At 39.8% G+C, this 27,628-nt stretch overlaps 1 protein-coding gene across 3 annotated transcripts in view; it reads right to left on the bottom strand.

Annotated features, from left to right (window-relative positions):
• The window catches only part of LOC100263412 (N-terminal acetyltransferase A complex auxiliary subunit NAA15), a 45,337-nt gene extending 18,068 nt beyond the window's left edge, over positions 1-27,269 (bottom strand). For all 3 annotated transcript variants that reach the window (XM_002284846.5, XM_010656406.3, XM_010656407.3), the window contains exons 1-12: positions 27,072-27,269; positions 25,333-25,411; positions 19,334-19,416; positions 19,076-19,225; positions 18,367-18,482; positions 9,090-9,195; positions 8,922-8,993; positions 8,698-8,813; positions 7,873-8,005; positions 5,649-5,726; positions 5,505-5,558; positions 5,194-5,264 (exon numbers count right to left, since the gene is read on the bottom strand). In XM_002284846.5, coding sequence (XP_002284882.1) covers positions 5,194-5,264; positions 5,505-5,558; positions 5,649-5,726; positions 7,873-8,005; positions 8,698-8,813; positions 8,922-8,993; positions 9,090-9,195; positions 18,367-18,482; positions 19,076-19,225; positions 19,334-19,416; positions 25,333-25,411; positions 27,072-27,122 — 1,109 coding nt within the window. In that variant the 5' untranslated portion in view covers positions 27,123-27,269. The remainder of the gene's footprint in view (positions 1-5,193; positions 5,265-5,504; positions 5,559-5,648; positions 5,727-7,872; positions 8,006-8,697; positions 8,814-8,921; positions 8,994-9,089; positions 9,196-18,366; positions 18,483-19,075; positions 19,226-19,333; positions 19,417-25,332; positions 25,412-27,071) is intronic.
• Between the last annotated feature and the right edge of the window lie 359 nt (positions 27,270-27,628).

Genomic DNA, 27,628 nt, shown 5'->3' with positions numbered 1-27,628 from the left:
CAATCTTCTATTCCTTTCCTTCCAAACTATCCAAAAGATGAAGGGAGTTGTTCGCCACACGTTTTTATGTTTTTTACCCACCAAAGAACCATGTCAACCAAATAGGGTCTCTCAACCGATGAAGAAAGGACCCATGACACACAGAAAAGGGAAAACAACAACTGCCATAAAAACCCTTGTCTTCATACAGTGAATAGGGATATGGTTGATGGATTCTTTCTTGTTATTACAAAGGAAACATTTGTTTGCCAAAGACCACCCCCTCCTCTGTAATTGATCCAAAGTTAAAACATTTCCTCACATAGCCTCCCAATCAAAGAAGCCAACCTTCAACAGCACACACGAATTCCAAATAACATCCATTGAGAAGGAGACTAAGTTTCCCAGCTCCAAAACAAAATAGAGGGCTTTGATAGAGAACTTACTGCTCTTTGACTCTATCGAAATCACCTTATCTTCCTCTTCCCTATACACTCTCTTCCCTTGCAATCTCAAAAGGAACCGCTCCACAATGTCCACCTCTCAATAGCCTAGGCAAGCAAGGAGTCCAACATCCCCATTCATCGGATAGATTGCATACATTTGCCACCCACGCATCTTTTGAATCGGCAATGACAAATAAAGAATGGAAAGTAGCACACAACAATTTATCTCTACATCACTTGTCCTTCCAAAACCTCACCCTCCACCCATTACCCACTAAGAATAAAACCCTACGACACAAAAGATCTCAATCCCTCCCTTTTTTCCTTTTTTTTTTTTTTTTGATAGGTAAAAAAAGACAATATATTAAAAAAGCTTTCAAAATGGCGCATCAAAGTACACACGGAGTATACAAAAAGGCCATATGGCAAGAAAGAGAGAAAAAGCGAAGAAAGAACCTACCACCCTTAACAAGAAACCCAGTCCCTTAAACCCAACCCCTATCTAGACCTTTAACAACACAAAAAGCAACAACCTCACAACCCAAGTGTTGACTGCCTAGTGCTCCCCTCATTCCCCCTGAAAGTGCACGGAGAACTGTCGTAGTTAACCAAGCACTCAAGTTTACATAATTCCCTCTCAAAACAGGATGCTGAGAGGTGCCTCCTCCTTCCACCTATGACATTTGCCCCTCGCCCTTTTCTTACCTCTAAATTCTTCAAAAGGGAACAGATCCCAATCCTTCCTTATGGCTTTCCATAACCTAACCCCATACCCATCTCTCACTTCACGAGAGCATCACCCCCTTCCTTCTTCCCCATACTTTCCCCTTACAATTTGCTTCTAGAGGGGCACCCTTTCATCAGCAAAACACTAATTTCATTTGCAAAGAAGGGCCTTTCGATTGCTAAAAGACACCTAACACCCAAGCCCCTTTTTTTCTATCTGAACAAAGAATTGCCCACCTTACTAAAATAGTAAGAATAACATACTAAGATAACAAATTGCATATAATCTTCCATATTTAATGCAGGATTTGTGTCATGTCATTGATACATGTCATTTAAAGTATTTAAATAGATAGTTTTTTAGACATTCTTCATGTTTTTCATGTGCATACCACACCGCATGCACCCCTAGTATTTATAAACCAAATAAGCAATCATAGAAAAGAAAAGAGGGATACAAAGAATAATACATTTCACTACCATAGGAAAAATATGTGGGATAGTTTCTACAAGAAATCATCTCATTTGTTTCATGCTAAAACCCATACAACACTCGGTGATTTTTTTAATACAACAGTTAGTGATATACTAAATGATGAACTGACCTCAACAGACAACATAGACTAATGCCACAAGCATAGTTCTAAATGACACAATGTGCACCTAAAGCGCAAAGGTTTCCTAAAACCTATGTACAAGGCAGCCCTGAACAGAGTGAAGCATCATATATTTAACATGCAATAATAGAATTGTGATTATACAAAATTTTATAACATGTTATAACAAGCTAACATTTTTTCCCCACAAAGACATTCAGCAATTTTATGATTTCACTGAATTCTTCCAGAGATTTAGAGCCAGACATATTTCAGCAAGGAAAAATTTAGTCAAAGCCAGACACCACAATTATAATCACCAAAAAGTACCCCCAAGAACCATGCTTTGATTTCAAAAATCATTTCAATTTAAAAAATATATATCAGATGAAACTTTATGACAATATCATAATCTAAAAGGTCCCAAGAAATTAGAGAATAATTTTCCCAAAAAAGAAAAGGAAATCCAGAATAGCTTTCAAATAAGAAGGCTTAGAGGAAAATTTCAGTGATGAAAAAAAAAAATTCTAGCAAACAAATTTGGAAAAGAAAAAAAAAGGGCAATAATCAATAGAAGTCCAAAGGGAGGTCTTTTTCAGATAGGCAAATGACTAGATTAAAAAACATCTAACAAAAGGAGGGCACAACTCATACAGTAAAAAATAAAAATAAATAAATAAAGTACAAAGGAGACTATAAGGGCTAAACCCTGGTCAGGCCCAACCCATCAATAAACTCCATCTCCTGCTCCTGCTTTGTAAGGACCCCTTCCTCCTTATAATCCCAAAACTTGATCTTCTCCAAGGCTAGGTCTTTTCAAAAAGACTAGAATTCCAAAATCTTATTTATTCCAACACTTAAATTCCTCCTTCAATAACTTTTACTTTAGCGAAATCATAACTAAGGGAACCCCTAAAAGAATAGCTCGGCCACCAAAACCTGACCAAGTCACTGAAAACCTAAGCTTTCAACCACATGTTTCAAATCCAAAAGAGTTTTTTCCTCTCCTCATCCTCCCACAATCCAATAAAATGGCTGTCTGATCGAAAACAGGCCATGAAGATTTATCCAAGTACCATCAGACAAGTCATTCACCTAACCTCTCAAATAAGGAAAGTGATCCAACTTGCTCAAAGAAAGACCATCATACCCCCCACACCAAGTGCAAGCTCCTCCCAACAGCAGCATGCCAACCCATCTAAACTCCATAACACAGTTTGACATTCTCTCATTGGTGAAGACAAAAATCTACAACTTCTCCTTTAAAACTAAAATCAGACCACATTGAAATCTCCACCTAAAAACCAAGGCTCTTCCCATCACCTTCTAAAGGCACCCAATCCCTCCTATAAAACCCTACCACCACCCACAACCACTTTATAAACCCCTAATAATATTCAAGTAAAACCTTCCTCACTGTTATTGAACAAGCAAGAAATAAAAATAGCACCACTTCCAAGTTCAAACACAGTAAACACTGCAGCATCCCAAAAAACACAAAACTTCACCCATTGCTCCCCTAGCATCAATAGTCCACAACCAACCCAAGTAACACTCCACCAATTTGAGAATGGAGAAGACAGACCAGATCTTTGTAATGAGAATGCAGAAGAAATTTGATATGTTTCCCTTCTTTGGTCATTCAAGCCACTTAACATTGCACAAAATAGTTGGAAGCTTCATTGTTCAACTTTAGCAATGGGCCAACAATCAGTAGCCATATTGGATCTTGTCCCTCCAAAGCCATCTTAGTTACATAATTGAACAAATCTCATAGTTGTCTTTTAGAAAGCTGCTCCCTTTAACTCCTTTGACATTCCAGAACTTTGAATCCCATGCATCGCCCCAATTTCCATCTAAATCCCTCTTATCTCCTTCTCAAACCTCTCCAATGAAACAACTACATTCCTCCATTACCAGAAATTACATATATACACACAAGGGAATGGTTCCAATCCCCTGATCCTTTTCTTGAAACCTCAATTGCTAGAGAATTGGGGAGTCAAGACTATTGAACGCCAACAGAGAATCCCCACTTGAGGAGGCTGTAACAGAGAGAGCCCTTGAAGTTCAGCTTCAACAACCCACCTGGAAGAAAAGTTTAAAGCATTTCTTGGAAGTTCTACCAAGCCCCTATACTATAAAATCATCCAAAGAAGTCCTGCCCCACTCCACGACAAATCAGGGAGATCAAAATCCAACTGTCCCTGCTCTGATAAGCCATCCCCTACTTTCTTAAACCACATATTCTATTGAAAATCACCCAACCAAAAAACAGAACAACAAAATGTGCTTAGAACCCATAATATCTAAATCTGGGCTCTTTCCTTTACAAGCCTAACAACCCTTGACCCTTTTTTAAATAGCTATGTGCCTCATATATGCTCTTTCCACCAGCACTCAAATTGAGCCTTGAAGAAGGATGGGCACAGTGATATATTCTACCAACCTTTCAGCAGCCTCCATGCCCCTCCTTATACCATCTGAAGCTAGAGCCCCCACAAGTCCACCAAAAGAAGATAAAGTCTCCCATGCACCAACCTTGTGCGCTCCACTGTCCTCTTCATCCTCCTCCGTAACTTCCTTCTTCCATCCCTTGGCTAAGTCCTCCCTCAAACCATATGATACCTTCACTGAAATCATCCAAATATGGGCTTCCCACTAGAGGGGGACAAAGAAGCTAGATCATTTGGAGCATTATCTGAAAGATATATTTCTTGGATATGTAGAACTGACAAAGATATAGAAATTAGACAAAACATGACCCTTCAAGGACACACCAACACAACAAATCCTAAAAAGGTAGGACATGTATATGGCAGGATAAGTAGGATGCTACACATGTGTACAATAAGAAAAAACATAAAGTCTAGCAAACAAATCACACTCGTATAATATGAAAAATCAAAATTTTCTCAAGATTAATCACACACCCGTGACTAGACTTGAGCCCAACCACCTTACTTGATGATCAAGTCCTCTCATCAACAAAGATTATGCCCCCTTCCCTTCAAAGGGGATTATCATACACTAACCCTATCACCAAAAGCCAACTTAAAAAATAAAAATGAAAGTGCCCCAGACTCTTGAGCTCTGTTCTGCTTAGAACTAACTCCAAAAATAATCACACCATCAGCAAACTGATGATTTCCATTCCTTGAGGGGAAATTAAATATTTTAGACAAACATGTTTATCAGACTTATGATATAAATAATGATAAACATTTCAAAGCATGTTAACAAAATCTTAGATACTAACTATAAATGCTTATGGATATATTAAATCTACAATTTGATTTATAACAAGAATACATTCAAATGAGAAGAGACAATTGCAGTTGCATCTATCCTTTTTTATAGGCAAAAAACTTGTAATCTCAATCTTATCTTTTTTATTATTTTCATGCACAGAAAACTTCTTAATAAATTTCCTAATCATATATTACCTCCCAGGGTATCCCCCGGTTGTCCTAACTGAATGCTCCAGCTCAAGAATCAGTTGCTCCAGAATGTCTGCCTGTATAACAGAAACAAACAAATAAATAAATAAATAAATATAAATACATACATACATACATACATACATACATACATACATACATATATATATATATATATATATATAATTAATGTCTGCAAGTATAATTTACACAACATGTGGTATTGAACGAAAGCTCCTGCCAAACAACACAAAATAATAAATCCTCACTGGAATTTCTGAGTTACATAAGAAAATCAATGGAAAATTTGCACTAACCTTATTAGGGTGATCATACAAAGGAGAAAGATCGGAGAACAATGAAGGAACTCCCTACATGCACCAAAAAGCAAAAATGTAAGTCTTATTTCTTTAAATCGAAGCTAAACAGTCAAAGTAACACAAACAAGGAACTGTAGATACCTTGGTTAGCAGAGGCCTAATATAGTTATCAGCTGCCTCCCGGAATTTTTCACCTTGTAGAAAATCAAGCGGTATTCTCTAGAAGGAAAAGAAAAACAGAAAATAAAGTGTAAGTCTTAAAGAGTTCATTATATTGCTCAAAGAAACTACACATAATACTAATAACGATAAATATCTTTTTTCTTTTTTTGACAAGTAAGCAAAGAGAATTATAAAGAACTTTTTTTTTTTTGATAAGTAAGAATTATAAAGAATATATTTATAACTAAAAACTATACACCAAGGTATACAAGTCATGTACAAAGGATATCAAAAGCCATAGCTTGGAGGAGGGAAAACAAAAAGTGATGCCCTCCCTCATCTAGATCACACCCAATCTACAAAATCAACTAAAGGCATTAGTCCTTCTCTTATGCACATCCTAACCCATGACAACAAGCCTCTCAAGAAGGAGGTCTTCAACGATTGAACTGGTTGCTCTGCGTTTTTAAATGTTTTTCTGTTCGTTTCCTTCCAAATTGTCCAAAAAATAACAACGGGATGGCTCTCTAAACCTTCTTGCATTTTCTTCCCATAAATAAGTCATGCTAACTAATATATATCCTTTTTCACCTATCAAAAAAAAAAAAGAAAGTTATGCTAACTTAAGAGAGTCTCCCTAACCAAAGAACAAAGGACCCATAGGACACCAATAAAGAGGACATAAGCTATCATAACACATTGGCTTTGAAACAATGAAGTAAAATTTGATAAATTGATTCCACTTTGCTTTTACATAGGTAACATATGTTGGCCAATGACTATCCTCGTCTCTAAAGTTGATCTCAGGTCAATACCTACGCCCAAACTAGCTTCCCAAGAACACACCAAAAAAAAAAAAAAACCCTCCCTTTAGACATGACCCACAAGTCCAAATAATGCTCTCCAAGAAAAGAAATGAGCATCCTAATTCCACCATAGAATATAGAGATTTGACCAAAAAGACACCATTCCTTGAGTCCATCAACACCACCTTATCCTTCTATTCCTTCGTCACAGATTTTCCTAGCAATCTTGAGAAAAAAAATATCTAGATCGCCCAGCTCCCAAATGATCAAGTGTCTAGTGAAACAAGGATTCCAATTTCACCCGTCCCCTCACTCTTCCTAAATATCCTATACCCAAGACTCTTTATACAAAACTTAAGCATACACAAATTTGAAAATACACATATAAGGGTTCCTCCCCACACCATCTACCCTCCCAAAACTTCACCTTCCACCCATCACCCACCTCAAAGGATGTTGTATCATTTTTCTGTTGGTATGAATATTCGGTATACCATCAGTCGCTCTTTTGGCATTCCTTTTTAATATATTAATATTCTTATCCATCAAAAAAAAAAAAAAGGAGGGAATATTGTATTATCAACAAAAGAAAAAGCATGAAGGTATGCACAATGTATACATAGAAGCCAAAAGGGCCCCAAAAAAACAGCACAAAGGCACAAAAACAAGCAACAATGCCCAACACAGAGCCTAATCAATTCACAAAGTCTAACAATAACAAGGAAAAATCCCCAATAGACATTCTAATGCAGTCCCAAAAGCTCAAAGGATGCTCTACTGCTGAAAAGGTCCCACCCCTTTCTCATTACTTTCCATAACCCAACCTCATACCCACCTTTCACAATGCATAAACTCCAACCCCTTCTCCCTCTCCATATTTTCTTTGAATAACCTATTTCCAAAAAGCTTCTCTTTTAGAGGCATATCTCCAACTCCAAAAAATAGCCTGAAAGTTTAATGACATACCATTGCTAAAATAAAATCTTTTACAACATATTTAGAAAGGTCAATGAAGTTTAAACAGTTTGAACTTAAACCATGTCATTTGAGATAGATTATTTCTCCCCTCATTTGAAAGTAGCTCAACACCAACCCAACCATCAAAGCTTTCTAGTAATCATATTTAACCATATTGTCATCCCTATATTTATGTATACATGAATTGATAAGACTCATCCATATCTTCATGAGAGCACGTAACATAGAATTTGTCTCAATAACTAAAGTCGTGCACTTCGTAGCACCCTCACACCCTCAGGAGAGCAGCTCATCTATTAGTTAGTTCTTGAGAACATTTTCTTCACATTGCCCGCGCATCAAGCTGCATAAAAATTTTCTAGACAAAAGAAAGTCAAAAAGGTAAAGGATCCATGAGGGAGCATAAGGGGGGAGTAAACCTTAACAGCAGATGACCAACGATATTCCTGTCCAAGCGATTTGTACAAGGCATCTAAACGATCAATTTCATCAGGAGAATACAGACCATTCTCTGAAAAAAGTCCAACACACTTTTGCAGGCCTTCATAATATCTGAAGAGAGAGAGAGAAAAAATTAGTTCATTTCAGAAAATTAGAAACAAAAATCAAAATAATACAGGCATTAATACAACTATAAGTACAGAAAGAGAATCACAAATATTACAATCAGAATGAAGTTGAATTATTTGCATATCTTTTTAAAATTCATTCATGTATGGCATTCGGCTAATTTTGTTCTTAGATTGAAACTTCAAATATGGAAACTGTGATCCATCGTCATCATTCAAGCATAATCTCAAGCTCCTAGGGGTTTTGAATTTAGCTGCACAAATTATAGCCCACTACACCCCAACCAAGGCAATCCAAACAGTTATATAGTAATGCATATATAAAAGGGTTCATACACTAAAATGACATCTGATAGACCAATGAAGAAAATTCATAACAATAAATATGGTTGGAGGGACCCAGAGACAGCATTCACCCTGAAAATTAGTGTATAAAAATCAAATCGATTGCCTCTGATTAGCACTTTATGCTTGATATCTATAATGAAGTCATCAACATCGGAAGTTTACATAGGAGTGCTTTGTAGTTGTGCTAATAACAAAGCCATCAACAAGGAGAAAATAGAAAAGCATCTTTTTTCTTCTAATCACAAATTTATTGGAATATGGCTATAGAGTTAATACATGCATATCATTTGTACTACTATTCAACCATAATTTTCAAAAGATAATCACCTGTAATTGTCAGGATTCATGGAAAGTAATGCCCTGTACAATTTATCACCTTCTTCTAGGCAATCAAGCTTCACAAAAAGAGAAACAAGTTGCTCCTTGACAGCTAATTTATCCACCTAGAAAGGCATGAAAACAAAACTAATCAGTGACTAAGTCCTAGAATTAGGAAGTTAAAAGGTCCAACTAGACAGCTATTTGCACTGATAAATATAATATGCACTTACAATTTTAAACTCTTTCTTCAGCAACTCCTCATAAGCTCTCTGAATAAAGCCGCACTCCTCTAATAAGGAAATCTATACAACAACAAATGCATATCACTATTAAAAAAACTCCCAAGCATAGTCTGAATGAGAAGTGCAAATATATGCACTGCACGTCAAAGCAATTACCTTGTATAAAAGCATTTCCCCATGCTCGCAGCGTTCATTTTCTGGAGGATAATCATCTTCTAATGTCCCTTCATATGCTTCAAGGATTTCAATTGCTTTTGCACCACTAATAACAAATAAAGCAAGAGTAAACAACCAACCCAAAACCTAAAAAGAAAGAGCATGTCATCTTTATTTACTAAAATCCAACTATCAAACTGCTTTGGAGCATGAAGGAAAACAAAACCATGCAAGATACATGTAGTTTGTTTACCAGTTCAGAGTCATTTTTCTGATCAAATAAATGCATAATAAAAATATGCAAGATAGATGTGTTTTGTTTCCTAGTTCAGAGCAATTTTGTGTACTAGAAAACAAAAACAAGTTCAGAGTAATTTAAGCATGCAAGCAACCATTATGAATATCATATCAACTGCTTGCAAGAAACTATATGCCAAAGGATTACATGGTTCAGTATAGTGAAGTTAAGAACAAATAAATGTATATTGCAACCATGGTTCTAGACTGCTGTTGTGGCCAAGGTCCTGTTGTGGTCATCATGTTAATGGTGATGGCGGTTTGTGATCTTCTGTGTTTTCCTTTTTGCAGTTGTAGCCACCTGCCTGTTTTGACCTTGGAATCTCCCAAACTAGTTTTTCTTAATGAATTTCATTCAACATATAAGCATGACTTCATGCAAGGTATTGAATTTTATATCGGTTTTCAGCCACCCTTGGTAGATAATACTTTCTATTGTTGAGTTTCCACAACTTCTATGACTAGAATGCAAGTAAAATTGAAAACATGTCCATGGTTACTTGACCTTGTTGGCATAGACAGGGCATAATTTGTTCTGTTTGAGAACCAAAATGGCTATACTCATTTCCTTTTCAATCCATTTGTCTAAAGACTCTCAAATCCAGCCTTTTTTACCATGAGAAGGAAAAATATCCCTTCATTTAAAGTGAAAAACTCTTAATAGTCCCAAAGTACATTTACAGAAAAGCAAAAGTTTGAGTTCTATTTTTTGGATGTAATTGGAAGGAGCAAACCCAAAAAATAAATACAAATACATAATTCTAAAAAATAAAAAATAAAATAAAACCCAATGTGGATGTTAATAACTCATACCTGGAGGAAATGTTAATGTGCCATGGCTAAGGAAAACATAGCCAAGGTCTACACCTTCATCAAACATAATATACACACACACACAAAATCATATATATAGGAGAAATAGAATTTACTAGCAAAGCACCTAGCAACAGAAACACATGCACAGAAACTAGCATACACATGCACATACACACATGAAACATGTAAACACGCATGCATGACAATCTGGATATCCAAAATATAGCTTGCTTCCTTCTTTCTTCATACTAGAACTACAAAGCTTGTTTCGTAGCTGAAATGGAAACACTATCATCTTCAAAAATGAAAGCACTGACCATGCATGTTTTTCCAATTAAAAAAAATTGCATGTTTTCCCGACAAAAAAAAAATGCATGTTTTTGGATCATTTTCAACTGTTAAAGAACCTACATTTTTTAAAACGCATAAAAAACAACATTTTGACATTTTCCAAAAATAAGGATGTCAGCAAAAACAACTTTTAAAAACTTGTCACCATGTTTTGTGTTATTTACATTTCCTTCTTTTTCAAATAAAGAACCGTTCTCATTTCTGCTACCAATCAGCTCTAAGATATTTTCATTCCGTATTTTCCCTGGTTTTCTCTTTCTTCCAAGCATTTATATTTTTCGATAAATAAACATCAATATATAAGCAAAGGCAAACGCCGCAAAGCATACAGGGAGTATACAAGGCGACAAAGGCCACACAACAACAACAAAAACGAGAACAACAAAAACCCACCAGCCCTCAACTGGAGGCTATCCACTCCAGGAAACCTATAAGGGACCGGGACTCCGCACCATTATACAATTTTGCCCACCCCCACATATTACAGACAAAAGAATACTTAATTTTCTGTATAGCTAGCTCCCCTCCCCTAAATGCTAATCTATTCCTTTCCTTCCACATCGTCCAAAAAATAAACAACGGTATGGATCTCCATATTCTCTTCCTCTTTTTGCCCACAAAGGAACCCTTCCAGCTGGTAATCACCTCCTTTACAGTTTCTGGAAAGACCCACTGGGCTCCAAACAGACTAAGAGTCATCCCCCACAGCACACTAGCCACTGTACAATGTATAAGAAGATGACTAACATTTTCCTCATCACTACCGCATAAGTAACACCGGTTAGGGATTTGCCATCCTCTCTTTTAGAGCTTATCAATAGTAAGGATCCTCCCCCAAGTAGCTTCCCACGCAAAAAACGCTAACTTGGAAGGCACATTCTCCACCCAAATGCCCTTTTTGGGGAACAGAATAGTACTATGGTTGGTCAATAGTCCATACGCATCCGTGACACCAAACTGCCCATTTTTACCCCCCTTCCACACTGCCAAATCCTCCTCCAAATTAATTCTTTGATTCCTTAGGATATGCAACAGTTCTTCAACCAAGGGCAGCTCCCAATCATTGAAACTTCTCAAGAACCTTAGGTTCCACTCGCCTTGGCCAGCATTCTAGTCCCATAAGTCCCCCACAGTGGCACCTTTTTGGGCAGCCACACTGAAGAGTTGAGGGAATCTCCGGGCCAGCTCCACATCCCCACACCAAGTGTCCTTCCAAAACCTGATTTTAGTGCCTTTTCCCACCTTAAAAGTCATATTATTCCAACACCAATCTGCTTCTTTCATAATCTCCTTCCAAAGCCCCACCCCAAATGCCCCATTTGCTTTTTTAGTTCTCCACCCAAAATCCTCTTGCCCGTATTTTGCTACAAGTACACGTTTCCACATTCCATCCCTGGCACGAGCAAATCTCCAAACCCATTTTCCAAGAAGGGCTTTGTTTAACTGGACTATTTTCCTCAAGCCAAGCCCCCCTTTCTCTTTGGTCACACACACCTTCTCCCAACTGACTAGATGAGCTTTTCTTTCCGTGCTTCCCCCTCCCCACAAGAAGTCCCTTTGCAGTTTTTCAAGTCTTCTCGCCACTCCCTTGGGCATACGAAATAGGGACAGCTGGTATAAAGGCATGCTAGCCAATGTGCTCTTTATGAGGGTGATTCTACCCCCCTTAGACAAGTATTGCCGCTTCCATAGGGCTAGTTTCCACCTCATCCTTTCTTCCACCCCATCCCACACATAACCCGCTTTATTAGGCGCGCCCAGAGGCAGCCCCAGGTAGGTTGAAGGCAGCTGACCCACCTTGCAGCCCAGCTCCACAGCCATCTCAAGGATCTCATCCACCTCCCCCACCGGAATAATTTCGCTCTTAGCCAAATTAATCCTAAGCCCGGAAGCGGCTTCAAACCAGCATAAAGTCCAACTCAAAAAAATCATATCGTCTTTCTTAGCTTCACAAAAAATTATTGCATCGTCCGCAAAGAGGAGATGAGATATACTAACAGCCTGCCCCCTACCCCTCTGCATCCTACATCTCGTGATGCAGCCCCCTTCCACAGCCCTCCGGATAAGAGCACTCAGCACCTCCATTCCCATGATAAACAAATATGGGGATAGAGGGTCTCCTTGTCGAAGCCCCTTAGAGCTGGGGAAAAACCCGGCTGGCTCCCCATTTACTAAAACTGAGAACTTGGTGGTCGATATACAGCTCCATATCCACTCCCTCCATTTAGTCCCAAATCCCATTTTCTCCATTACCCTCATCAAAAAATGCCAATTGACGCTATCATACGCCTTTTCAATATCAAGCTTACAGATCAGGCCCTTCTTTCCCTCTTTTTTCCATGAGTCAATCACCTCATTTGCGATTAAGGACGCGTCCAAAATCTGCCTACCCGAGACAAACGCGTTCTGGTCTAAGGAAATCACTCCACCAATCACGTTTTTAATCCTATTGGCCAGCACCTTAACCAAGAGTTTGTATAATCCACCCAACAGGCTGATCGGCCTGAAGTCCCCCAGCTCCTCCGCTCCTCCTTTCTTGGGGATCAGAACCAAAAACGTGGCATTGAGACTCTTTAGGAAGGTCTTATGTTCATGGAATTCTTTGAACATTTCCATAACCTCCTCCTTCACAAACTCCCAACAGAATTGCCAAAAAGCACCGGTAAAGCCATCCGGACCCGGAGCCTTGTCCCCATTCATACCTCTTATAGCGGAATGGACCTCCTCTTCCGTAAATGGCAGCTCCAAGGTGTCCGCCTCTTGCTGGCTAATCCGATTCAGATTAACACCCCCTATGTCTGCCTTCCACTCCGAGTCTTCCGTTAGTAATCGATGAAAGGCGTCTACAATTCCGGTCCTAACTGTACTCTCCTTTGACAGCCAGACCCCACTGATTTTCACTCTTTCCATAGTATGCCTTCTTCGGTGTGCATTCGCCATTCGATGAAAATACCCCGTATTTTTATCCCCTTCTCTTAGCCACAACTCCCTTGATAGTTGTCGCCAGTGGATCTCATCCATCTTGACCCATTTAGCATAGCCATCTTTTGCTTCTTTCTTTCTTGCAAATTCCTCCTCAGTCAGTCTCCTCTCACTTTCCACCTGGTCCCAATGGTCCACTTGCTGTAAAGCAACCATTTTATTAGTCTCCAAATTCCCAAACACCTCCCTATTCCAGACTTTTAGTTTTTCCTTCATCCCCTTCAGCTTTGTTGCCAGCTTATAGCTAGCCCTACCACTGACCACCATCCCCTGCCACCAACTCCTCAAGAGGTCCTTAAATCCTTCCACTCTCAGCCACATATTCTCGAACTTGAAAGGTGAAGGGCCTCTTCTTTTGCCACCCCCCTCAATTGTGATTGGGAAATGATCTGAGATAGGCCGAGATAATCTCTTCTGTGTCACATTGCTGAACTGATCAAGCCATCTAGGAGAAACCAAAAACCTATCTAGTCTAGCCCAAGCTTGGTTATAGAGCCCCCCACTCCACGTGAAAGAACCCCCTCGAAGAGGAAGGTCAATAAGCTCCAGGTCATCCATAACCTGAGCAAACCTCCTCATAGCTGGAGTCACCCTCCCTTGCCTGCTTCTCTCCCCTTGAGCTAAGGTGACGTTAAAATCACCCCCTACACACCAAGGGTCACCCCAAAGGCCTCTGACTGCTCCAAGCTCTTCCCAGAGACACTCCCTATCCTTTTTGTTGAAGGGGCCATATACCCCCGTGAATACCCAGACTGTCCCATTCTCCACAGTCCTAAATTTACAAGAGACTGAGAATTGGCCCTCCTCCCACTCCAGCAACTCCAAGGACCTTTTATCCCAACAAACCAACACACCTCCAGCTGCTCCAGTAGCTTCAAGAGTTCTCCAATCTAAGAATCTCCCCACCCCTAAACTTTTCACCACCCCATCAGTCATTGACTGGATTTTTGTCTCCTGGATACACACCAAATCCACCTTCTGTTTTCTAACCACAGACTTAACAATCCTTCTTTTATTAACGTCATTTGCACCCCTCACGTTCCAACTCATTAACTTGAGATTCATTAACCCAACAGTAATTGACCCCCTCTGCTTTTCAAAAGGCCATTCTTCTTTTCCTTCCCCTTGTATTTGACTGAGCATTCCAACCTTTTGAGTTCCCTCTCAAATTTTGTTTTCTCCAGTAGCCCTTTGCTATGTATCCTTTCCCGTCGTTTCCTGATTTTGGACAAAAAGTCCAAAATCTCCCTCTCCAATCCTTCTATTGAGAATCCCAGCAGCTTGCTAAACTTGGCCAAGCTGCTTTCCTCCCAATCAGACTCCTTCTCGCTCCTTTGAGCTTGGGGCCCAGACACGGCTGGGGTCCAATCCGGGTTTTGACCCTCTATAGCCTCACAGTCAATCGCAACCAGATTCCAGCAACCCTCTCTCCTCGCTCTATCCCCCCCTGTATCAGCACCTTCGACCAAGATATTACTCTGTCGGCTCGCCCTTAGAACCCCCGAATGGTCGCAAGGCTCCCTCAACGGAGTCCGACCAAAAAGAGAAGAAGAAGGAGAAAGGGAGACCCCAACCTTTAAATTAGGATAGGACCCGTACCTGCAGGCTTTGTCCATGATTTCTCTGTCGGCCATGGACCACTGGAGAGCCGGCGTCTGCTTGTCCCAAGTCTCCTTCTCTCGACACTTGATGAACTCCATTTCTATCCTTAGGCCCAAATCCACTTCAGAACCTATACCCATGCTTTTAAATTGCCTTTGGCCCAAATGATCCCCAACCAAGATAGTAGGCCCATGTGAAAGAAATTCCAGCCCTTTGAGAGCCCCTCCCTCGGCCGGCCCGCACCCTACTCCATCTACAGCCCAAGCATCCCCTTTTAAGGGAATCGGGCCTTGCGACTCTAGCCCACAGTCCCGCTTCCAGCCCACAGCGTCAAGCCCCGCTCCAGACGAACCCGCCCCATCGCCCCCGGGTCCATATCTCTGACGGGCCACCCACCCGTTAGGGGTCCAAATTTCAAACCCATCCCCCCCCTCTCCTCCCACCTGCTCCCCTGTCACTTCCTCTGACCGGCGCTGTTCCTCGGTTCCAGCGCCCGATTTCTCTCCCACACGCCATCCCGCGCGTGGATCAGCATCATCCCTAACCTCCCTTCTCTGCTGGCCATCCCTGTTTTTCCTTATTGCAGGCGGGATCTCCCACCACAAAGAGACGGTGTATATCTCCCCTTCCACCCCGATCTCCATTGAACACGGCAAAGCCCCTCCGGTCCTTTTTACCTGAATCCTTGCCCACTCCAGATCCTCTTTCTTTTCCGTTAGAGGGTCGACGCCTAAGAATCCGCCGCACTCTTCCCCCACTCTCCTCAGGACCGACGGCACCCACAGCGAAATAGGAAGGCCCAGGATCCTCACCCAAGCATCATTTCTTTCTTTATCCTCTGTACAGCATCCATAACTCGGGCTCCACATCTCCAAGCCCAGTTGGATCCCTCCGACTGCTCTCACCCCCACAGCAAGAACCCTCTTGGCTTCTTCCGCCATCTCAAATTCCAGCAAAGCACAGCCCTTTCCCATTCTAGCCAGGCCTAATCTGCCTTTCAACCCCCACGTCTTAGCTGTTGTCCATCCCAGACTCGCTAATTCCTCTTCACGCGCTGATTTAGGGTTCCATTTAGCGATCAGACAGTGCTTTAGTCTACACACATTATTTCGTATCTCCTCCTCTTTAATCTCTATTCTTGCCCTTGGGATATTCCTGGGTTCTGATCCCCTGACCACTTCCAGATACGACCTCCCGGAGTTCCCTACCCCTTGATCAATTACCTCTTCTTCGCTCCGAAACCCTACCCACAACAGGGATTCCACCATAGAAGCCCATCCTCCCTTTTCCCCTTTCCCTTTCGGTATACAGATACCGAATCGCCTTTTCTCCATGTCCGTCACCCCTAATCGAACAAAACTACCGGCCCTGTTAGCCTCTCTCACCAGGGAGTAAAGCCTCCCTTTTTCTTTCCATCCCTTCTCCCGTCTCCCATCTTTCCCATCCTTCGCGCACTGGTTCAGTCCCTCTATGAGTAACCCCACACTCGCCGGTCCCAGCCGAACCCAAGAAACTATCCCTCCCTTACTTTCCGAGATAATGGCATGACTCCTACCATTTCTCTCTTCAGCTACTACTTCAAACATCTTTGATTCCACCACGAAGCTACTTCGCCTCCTCTTCCCACGATTTTCCGCCCTACTTTCCCCCTCTCCGCCTTCTCTCGCAGGATCGCCTTCGCTCTCTCTCTCTCTCATAAGCATCATTCTTCCAAACATTTATATGAGTTCATTTCAGTTCACCACATTGTTTATCTTTCTTAAGTTGACTAGTGGTTTTTGTTTCAGCTGTGCATAAAATCTTTGAGAAAAAAAAAATTGATAAGTAAAGAGAATTTCATATATAAAGAGACGCCAAAAAAACGACTCAAGGTATACAAACCTATACACCCACCACCAAAAAGGCCAAAGAAAAAAAAGGAGAAAAACATCCAGCTAGCCCAAAAAACAACCTTAATAGGATCCCAACCAATCAATAAAAATTTTTTTTTGATAGGTAAAAGAGATTGTATTAAAAAAGAAAGAGACACCAAGAAGGCGGCTCAAGATACACAAACCTATACACCCTCCTTCAAGAAAGCGCTAAGTAAAACAAAAAGCCCCTAAATACAACCCTAGTTAGAGCCCATCCAATCGATAAAATTAGCTATAGTTAGAGGGCTATCAACTATGAACAATTTTGTTTCAGCCCAAAGAGAAAGAATAAAAGAGTATTTCAATCTTTGAATTGACAACATATCATCCTTGAAAGCCAATCTATTTCTCGCCTTCCAAACCGTCCAAAATATATAAAGAGGAGCAGCTCTTCACACCTTCTTGCGCTTTTTGCCCACAAAAAAACCACGCCAGCTAAGGAGAGTCTCTCTAACTGAAGAGGGCGGCTCCCAAGACACCCCAAACAAAGTAAAGAGTAACTCCTATAGGACCCTTGTTTTTGAACAGTGAAGAAGAAGATGGTCTATGGTCTCCTCATTCTCAAGACACATAAAACATCTATTTGCCAAGGTCCATCCTCTTTTCTGAACAGTATCTTTGAGAAAAAAATAATCACACAAAAACCACAGAAGTATATCTTCTCAGAAAAAAAATTATCCAAAAACTGTTGTTCACCAGTTATTTATGTCAGTTTGATTTATGGAATTTAGCAACTTCAAAAGACACAGTTCAAACAACACGCATCAAAATGGAGATTTTTATTTATTTTTTAATAGGCCACATCAAAATGAAGATATATACCACAGATTCCTAATAAATAAAAAATAAAAAATAAGTAAAATTTTTGCTCCCAACAACGACAGAAAAGATGCTGATTCTAATTTCTGCATTAATATTGAATTAGTAGTTTGGCAAAGCTCATAACCTAGTTATTATAATGCTCTCAACAAAGGTCAAATGATAACAAAAAAGGTTAAAATTCTGTAATCATATACTGAACAGAAGCAACTTTTCTACAGGAGCTCCAATTAAATAGTTTTTCAAATATATATGACCTTTTGATAAAAATAAAATTTGGCACATAACAGAATAAGGCCGACGCCAAATTATGTGATTTTTTTTATGAAGTTGACTAATAGGAAGGGTCAGAAAAGAACCAAACTACTTGTTTAATACAGCAGATAAATTATTTTATATCTCCTTCTATCTACAACAGACATAAAAGTAAAAAGGGCAACAAAAATCAACATTTGCTAAATGTTAAGAATTGTCAATATCCAAGGATCAAAGCATACTTTGAGTTTAAATGATGAGCAACCGCAAATCCTATCCAATTCATCCGATGATTTGGTTTCAGAGTCAGAAGTTGCTGTCTTGTTTCAACAAAACCTGCCAAGTCCCGCATTTGTGCCTGTACAACGGAAGATAAAAAGGCACTATTAACAGACAAAAGAGGAACAGCTACATAAACCAATAAGGTAATCAAATTTTCACAAGAAAGGCTTGATAAGAAGTAGATGATATAAAAGGCACACTGGAATAAAACGACACGGAAGTTGTAACAGCACAACATTCATTTGCAATCTCATCGACTACTTTCTGAGCTATGGTTATTGGATTTTGCCACCATTACACAGAATGGACGTTAATAAAATTCACCTAAAACTTTTCAGCCCATCCGGATCCAATATATGTTTACAAATATATTAAAACAAGTAAAACAAAACCAGGGCAGAATCCATAGTTTCAATGTTATTAGTAGCCTAGGCAACAGGGATGCTCCTATTTAGTCCTCCTCTCCTAAAAATAAAACATGCACCAATACTAATGACAAAACTTATTTTGGGTTTTTCATGTCAAGTCAAATTTGAAATATTAATACAAAAATCACTGTCCTTGATACAAAAGATATATGGGAATGGATGATGTCGAGATATTCTCTCCTGATTTATGGGCTGCAAATGACAATAACAGAGGAAAGTTCAGCACATAATACAAATTCACCTGCAAGAGGGAGAGGTCCCGTAGTATTTCAATGTTATCTGGATCAATCTTCAGGGCATTCCGATAACATTTGATCGCCTCCCTGTATTCTCGGTCTGATCGGTAAAGGAGACCATAGACATGCCAGCAAACATGGCTTTTGAGGTCATTCTGCATTAAGACAAGAATTTAAGGTTTATAATACCTCTTTAAGAAGGACAAACAATGTTGAGAAACCAACCATACTTTAAGCTAAAAGGCTTGAAAAGGACATCCAACCTTTAGTCCTAACCGGACAAGTTCATATGCTTCTGATTTGCGATCCATGCAATTCAAAGTCAATCCCTTCATTGACAAAGTTTCTAGTAACAAAGAAAGGAAAAATGCAGATCATAAATACCTTCCCATGAAAGTTACAAAATCACAGAATCAGATGATACAATAGTTTCAACGATGTAAAAGAAAGGATGCATAACATACAATTTTTATTTACTTTACTGCATTGATCACATCCACAACAAAAATAAAAGTAAAATACCTTCTTAATAACTACAAATACTCAAATCACTCACCAACAGAAAAATCTAGTAGGATCCCTACCTCAATGTATTCCATTTCTCCTATCAAAATAACTTTGTTATTGTCTCAAATGTTTTTCCTGTTGATAAAGATGAAGACCATTGTTCCTATAAGAAAATTTTCTTCTCATACAATGAACCAATTAATTCTTTTTTTTTGGATAGGTAAGAGAGTATATATATAAAAAAAGGAAATGCCAGAACAGCCTCCCAAAGTATATAGGAAATATACACTGGCCACCCAAAGGCTCACCCAAGTGGGAGAGGGAGAGAAACAAAAAACATCACTTGCCCTCGATTAGAACCTAGCCAATCAAAAAAGCTAGCAAGAGACCTAGGGCCCATATCCATAGGCACCTTAGACCAAGACCACAAATTATAAACAAAAGAATTTTTCATCCTTTGGATTGACAACTAAAAGCCTCCATAGCAATCACGAATAAATAGGGAGAGAGGGGGTCCCCCTGTCTCCAACCCCTAGTACTTGAAAAAAAAACCAGACGGGGTTCCATTGACAAGAACAGAAAATTTTTTTGTTGAGATGCACCAATTTATGCATTAAATCGACTTCTCCCCAAAGCCCATCTTCCTCAACATTGACAGCAAGAAATTCCAATTTAAATTATCACACGCCTTCTCATTGTCAAGCTTACAAAGAACATCACATTCACTACATTTCAGCCTTGAATCAACAACCTCATTAGCAATCAAAGTTGCATCCAAAATTTATCTACCCTCAACAAAAGCATTTTGGAATTCAAAGATTACTTTACCCATTACCTTCTTAAGTCTATTGACTAAAACCTTAGCCAAATAGCTTATAGAGGTTGCCCACAAGGCTAATTAGCCTAAAATCTCTCAAGTATTCGACACCACTTTTCTTCAAAATTAGAACAAAAAAAAAATAGCATTCAAAGACTTGACAAATCCTCCCCCCCCCAACAAAACCCACATTTTCGCTAAAAAAACCCATCACCCCTTCGTTCACAAACTCCCAACTAAACCCATCTAGACCTAGTGTTTTTTCCTTGCCTAGGTCTGAGTGAGTAGCAAAAACCTCTTATTCTAAAAATGGGAGCCCCAACCTTGCAACTGCACAACCTCCTAGTCTCTCAAAAGTCAAGCCTCCAATGTTAGGTCTCCATTACCCTTCCTTGGTCGAAAGGTTCTAAAAAACCCCAACCACACCATCTCTAATTTCATTCTCCTTCGTGAGCCAACTGCCATTCACGTTAACCTTGGCCAACCAATTTCATTTTTTTTTTTTATAAGTAAATAAGCAAAATGTATTAAAAGTACTTGCAAAAAGGCGCAAAGAGGACACACAGAGTATACAAAGGCAAGCAAGAAAAGAAAAAGGGAAGAACTAAAACCCACCTTCCCACCAACACCCAACACCCAAAGGGTTGGGAGACCAAAAAAACCTCAAAAGGCCCCAAACAAAAAACACCCCACAGACCTAAAGCAAAAAACCTTCTACCTGAAGCAACAAGAAAAACCCTTAACAAAAAACACCCCAAAGACTTGCAGAGCCCCTTCCCCTAAGACCCCACACTCTTCCTTTTTCCTTTTTCTATGGATAGTGCACTATTGTAATTGACGGAACACTCGAGCCTTCGGATTTCCTTCCCCAACCGAGAAGAGAACAAGGATTTTCTCCTTCCCCCGAACACCTTAACCCCCTCGCTTTTCTTCAATTCCAATTTTCTAAGAAGACAACTAATTTCCTTTTCATAGCCCGAAATTGGCATCCCCAAACAGTTGGACAACTCGACAAAACCTCTAGGAAGGCACACAAACTCCCCCCTCTCTTCCACGCCACCTAAGCCCGCAACCCTTGGAGGGTCCACCCACTCAGCCCCGGCCTCCAAAATTGACGACCCCTTCATCACCTTCAAGGCCCCATCTTGTGTCGTGGATTCCAAAAAAGAGATCGTAGCAAAAGGGTGTCAATTTGCCTCCGCCAAAAAGGCTTCTTCCATGATTGCTACCCGAGAATCCTCTAAGGACACTAAAGAGTCAAGGCACACACCCTCACCACTCCCCTCAATCCTTTCCACGGCCACAAGAAAAAGCTCCAAGGCCACAACAGTTCCGTTGTCCCCTCCTTCCCTTCTCTCAATCACTATAGTTTCGTTGCCCCCTTAAGACGACTCTCGATCCTCAATAATAGGGAAAAGCCCCCCCGATCCCACCAAAACTCCATCAGGAACCCTAGAATAGTTTCTTTCCCTTGAATCCACTCCCTTTTGGCAACTTAAGGAGACTTGGGCCGGACCCAGTCTAAAAGAGGCCCCTCCTTCGTTGACAGACTCCACATGGGCCAGGTCCACAATTTTTGCGACTTGGACCTCCTCCCCCACCCCCCGATAGCCCAAAGGATGTGGCCCAAAAGCCCACCCGCTTAAACCCTTGTTGACCTCCAACTCAACCAAATATCTCCCATTTGTAACAATTATAACCCTCTCGTCGCCATCATCAACATCCCCTCCTTCTGCAATTACCTCGATTGTTGTGGCGTCTCTTATCACCTACCTCTCGTACAAACATTGTATGTCCCCATCCCTAGTCAGCAAAGGTTGCAAAGACTTCTCCAACATAGTTGTGAAAGGCGCGCCTAGGCTCCGGGCGGCGCGACTCCCCTTCACGAAGGCACCGCTTAGGCGCGACATGGTCCACAAGTGCGCCTTGATCCCCTACCTCCTCCTTCTCCCTCTCCTTCTCCTTCTTCTTTGGCATCGGATTGCAGGGGGCAGAGAGAAGCCCTAATTTTTTACATTTTTTGTGGGACCAAAACGACATCGTTTTGGCCCTTTTTATTTTAAAAAGAACAGGCCAAAATGACGTCATTTTGGCCTTGTTTTCCCTTCCAGCCCCCTTTTCTGGTTGTTTTCAACCCGACAACTTTCCCAAATTTTGCCCTAGCCTCAGCCGTGCAATGGAGAAGTGAAAAAGACGAAGAAGATGAAGAAAAAATAAAGGAAAAATATATGTAAATTAGGGTGCGCCTCACTTCACTAAAGTTCGAGCCTTAGGTGCGCTTTGAGCCTTTTAAAACTATGTTCTCCACATCAAAGCTAGTGCGTGAGCCACCCGCCCCATCATTCCTGTCCTCCAACAAGCCATGCTCGCTGCTACAACTTCTCGGCACCACTCGTGAAAAACAGGGTGGTGCTTCCCACCACAACTTAAACGAGAAGCTAGCACTGCCTATTACCACATGCAACTCCCCAGGCAAAGTTTTCCCAACAAACTTGACCAGGATCCTTGCCCATTGAAGAATGGTCATGCGCGTAGTGTCCTCATCCATGGCAATGAACCCTCCACAAACATTCCATATCTTCTTTATCACCTCCCTGCTCCACAAATGCAGAGGAAGACCCAAAACCCTTACCCACATCTTCTTGATCAACCCCCCTTTAAGCAAACAGCCTACCTCCGGCATCCTTTTAACCAAGTGCAACAAGTTCTCCTTAACCCTTCTTGAACCTTTTGTAAACACCCTCTCTGCCTCAACGAGATCTTCGAACTCAAACAACAATAGGGCACCCCCAAAAGTAGAAATCTTCATCCCCCCTTTCACATACAAAAAGATTGAGTAGACAGGGTTTCAGCAAGGACAACTCAAGAAGAGGCTAAGGACTCTCCCCAAACCACCCAACCAAACATCGTCTAAAAAGCTCCTCTCTACTGTGAACCTCAATTTCCTCCAGCTGCAACCAAACAGCATCTTTTGCCACTCCTACATCTTTCCTAATAGCATCAGCAAACGTCCCAACTACTGGCACCTCCCTTGGCCAACCAGTTTCTCCATCTACGGGCATTCGTTATCTTATGGGAAGAAAAACGCATTTTCATTTCCCTCCATCCCCGAGCATGAATTGTCCTCAAATTATAAGTAAAATCCCTTCTCAAGTATTTTTTACCCTACCAAGAATCCCAGGAACTTTATTTAGTCTTGATTAGGTAAAGACTTGGTTATATCAGATACTCCAACTTCTCCAAGGTGGACAGATTTCCCCTAAACCAACCCTTTTGGGAATGTTACTACATGAGGTAACAACTTCGGCACCTTTCTTCCTCACAAAACAAGAACATTTGCAAGTTATATTTGAGTCATGAAATAGATGGCAATTTCTATATCAGGACCCAAATGAGGAAACTTCCAAATTTCTATATGAGTGAAGACCCTCAGACATAGGAAGGCCTTAAAATGCATGCAGAGTCTCACTCCCATAGTATGGGGTTTCATTGGGATTGTTAAGGTGTTTTAAAGCTCCCATTGAGATAAATTTTAGTTGGAATGTTAGGGAGTCAACTTCCAAGAAGAAAACAAGGGCAATTAAGAAGGCGGTACTTAAGGTTAATAGGGATATTTTGATTTGAAAAAAGCTAAGTTGATTGAGATCAACAACAAGGTGATCGGAGCATTTAGAAAACTAGATAAAAGGAATTAACCTTTTATCATAATACTAGTTTGTCAAATAAATAAAATAAAATAAAAAAATCATTGATTTATGCTATAATTTTTCAAAAACTCCTTTTCCACTTTATTTCTCGTTCTCTAGCTGCCAAACCACACGGTTAGGACATCCATCACCATCTTTATTTCCTATTCTATTCAAAACTCCCCAAGATTGTTCAAGAAATGGAGATGTTAACAAACCTTTACTTATTTACAAACCTCAATGATAAGATTCCCGATTTTTTCTCATGTATGTGAAATTTCTAGGGGGCCTAGTGAGACTCTAAGGCTTGTCTATTTCTTTCTTCCTCTTTCCAAGGCGAGATTCCATTATTTTTTATTGTAGGGCTGCATTAGTTTTGCCTAACATCAATTCTTAACCATACTTTTCTGGGAAGAAAATTGAATGAGGTTTCTTTTGTCCATGTCTCATTTTTTACCCACCAAACTACACCCTAGGAGCTGTATTTTATCACTGTTGTCTTCTCCATTACAGTTTCCCAAAGAAAGAAACCTAACAAATCCCTTCCTCTCCAGCTCTCACTTTCCAATGGCCAAGAAACTCCATTGTCATTGCCTTTGTACTTCTTAGTTATATATTGCCAACGAAAAAAAAGTAGAAAGCTACCCTCTGTATTGCTATTCTCAAGAGAAACTCAAATAAATGGTAATACTATGTAACTTTTCATGCAAACTCAACACAAACTAGCCCCAACTTATCCAACCCACATAACTTTAAGCTACTCCAAGCAAATCTAGACTGCTTAGCATATGGCCTGCGCAAACCCATTTAACCTAAAATGAGCTTGGGTAGGGAATCTTGAGTTAGAAGCCAGGTTGGTTCAGATTTCAGGCAACAGGTCTTTTAGACCAAGTTAGACTCGAGTTAACTTCCAACATGGAGTTGCAACTCTGGTGAGACTCGTCTATGATAATTGCTATATAAACTGGACTTGTCTACCGCTTCAGAATTTTTTAACAGCCTATAACACCGTGGATTCCATATAGTATGACTACATTCCTACAGAATTTCAAGTACATTTGGAATTTATTTTTGGTCCATTCACCATCTAGTTACTCCTTCCCATGACTGTTCACCAAAATTTTCCCTAATCACTCAGTTTCAATTATACAAGCAAAAGGAGTGTATAAAAACTAAGCATGGAGAAAAGCTTAGATCGATATTCATACATCAATATGGCGACAAAACTAGAAATGCATGAAGTTGCACATACCTCCATGATCTGGAAACTTTTTCAATATAGCATCTGCTGCCTTCAATCCCTTCTTATACTGTTTAGTTTCATATGATTTCTGCAGGATGACATGCAACAATCACTGAGCAAAGATATCAAGGATTCATATCTTTTATAGGCAAAATATGAAAGGTGTCAAGAAAGGGAAGGTGCAACCCCAGTAAACAGGAGAAACTATATCGAATAGGACCCACAGTTTCTGTTGGTCCACCAACCATGATACTGGAGACAGGCACATAAGTCAAACTCAACCAGAACAGACAAATTCTAGACTGAATAGAAAGGGCTCAAAAGACTTTTGTTAACCATTACATTTTTATTTAAAAAACAAATGAAAATAACTAAAATGAGACTTCATTTCACTACTGCATACTTAGAATGTAGTTAAAAATATATATACATATATGAGTGTATACATATATATACATACATACACGCACACACATATATATAGAGAGAGAGAGAGAGGGAGATAAGGAATCTCACAGAAACTAACTCAATTAATGAAAACAACGCAAACCCTGTTTTGTTCCTTTTCTTGATCGCAACTAACCATTTTTGTAGACTTCATGTGTACCATGCTACGCCTTCTTTTAGTTGCTTTTAATACATGTTTTTCTTGTTTGCCAATAAAAAAAACCCTACGAGGATGCATGCAAGGAAAGAAAAAAAACAATAGAAATGGTTGATGATAAAATAGCCACATGAATGCTGCAATTCAGAATTCACACTTAAACTTCCCTTACAATGTTGCTGGAAGTCTTGCAGCACCATTTTTCCAAGGATAGAAAGCAACAGAGCAAAAAAATTGAATACATATTCTTTTATCGTTTGGGAACCAATAAAGGTTAACTTCCATTCAAACTGGGGACAATACAGTTGGATAGTCATATTGATTATCTAGTTTCTTCAATCAAAAATAGCATAAAACACAGGACTCCTTATTTTATCTTTCTACCCTTTTACTCATTGCAAGTCAGTGAAATTACACAATGGTCACTTTTCGGGCTCTCAAGCAAAAAAACAATCATAGGTAATTTCCTTCTTATTGATAGGTTAGTTTTTTCTATCCAAGACGACATAAAACATAGAACCAGCATTCATAGATTCTTTCCATTTCCTCCATTTTCTCGGAAACCAACCAAACCGCATGTCAGTGCAATGACAAGCACACAACGATCAATCCACAACTTCGGGTAAAATGAAAACAATCATAACAAAGACAAAAACAAAACCCTTCAAACACCACCCAATTCTCGACGCTTAATCCAGTACCAAAAACGCAGATCCAAACCCTACATCAACATCCAGTTGCTGACAAAGAAGCACCCAGCCCCAGTTCACTTGCCAATGAAATCAAACAAACACAATCTCAAAACAAACCCCGCTTCAAGTTTTCAACTTCACGACCAAAAAAAACCCAAAAACCCAAAAGCCCAAACCAAAACAATCAGAAAAAACTCAGTTGACTTGATTCTTCCATTTTTATTAAATACCCAAAACAATACAAAATCTGTGGCTTAAATTTTCCTTTCATTATCATCCGATTTCCCGGAAACCAAACGGAAAACAATCGGAATAAAATCGAGGGCTTCAGAAAGTCGATTTAGTAAGGGAGAAAATAAAAAAAATAAAAAACAAAGAGACAGCGATGTATGTGTCCGTATATATATAAAAACAAGCGCTGAAAGGGAGATACGGAGAGAATCGGAGCTTACAACGATGAGTTTGAAGAGATTGGCTTCTTTGGGAGGAAGCGAAGCACCCATTTTTGGGGCTGAGAGAGAAAGAGCAGATAAGTGAGATAGAGATATTGAGAGAAAGAGGGGTTTAGGCCGATGAGGGCTGCGAAAAAAGGAGAGACAGTGTGGGGAAGTGGTGGCGTTTATCTGCTGCAACCCTACCAAAATTGAAGAAGCTATATACAAAATATTACAAAACCCACCTCTCCTCCCCTCTTTTGGGGTTTTTTTTTTTTTTTTTTAATTAAAATTATTTGATATGGATTATTGCTAAATGTTGATTATATTTTATGTTTATTTGTGAAATAGGGGAAATTACCTTTTAACTTTTAGTTAAAAAAATACTTTGAAAATTATTTTAGAATGCTTCAAATTTTTTGTTTTTTGTATTATAAATTTAACAGCATGAATTTCTAAACGTTGGATTTTTTTTAAAAAAAAAGTTTGAAACAATTTATTAATTGAAATATGGTTTCTACAACTTTAAATATGTGTTGATAGTAATTCTAAAAAACTTTTATAGTCTTTTTAAT

This window comes from Vitis vinifera, chromosome 9, assembly GCF_030704535.1.
Source record: "Vitis vinifera cultivar Pinot Noir 40024 chromosome 9, ASM3070453v1".
NCBI lineage: Eukaryota > Viridiplantae > Streptophyta > Magnoliopsida > Vitales > Vitaceae > Vitis > Vitis vinifera.
The sequence above is the reverse complement of the archived record's forward strand: the minus strand, read 5'-3'. Positions and strand labels throughout refer to the sequence as shown.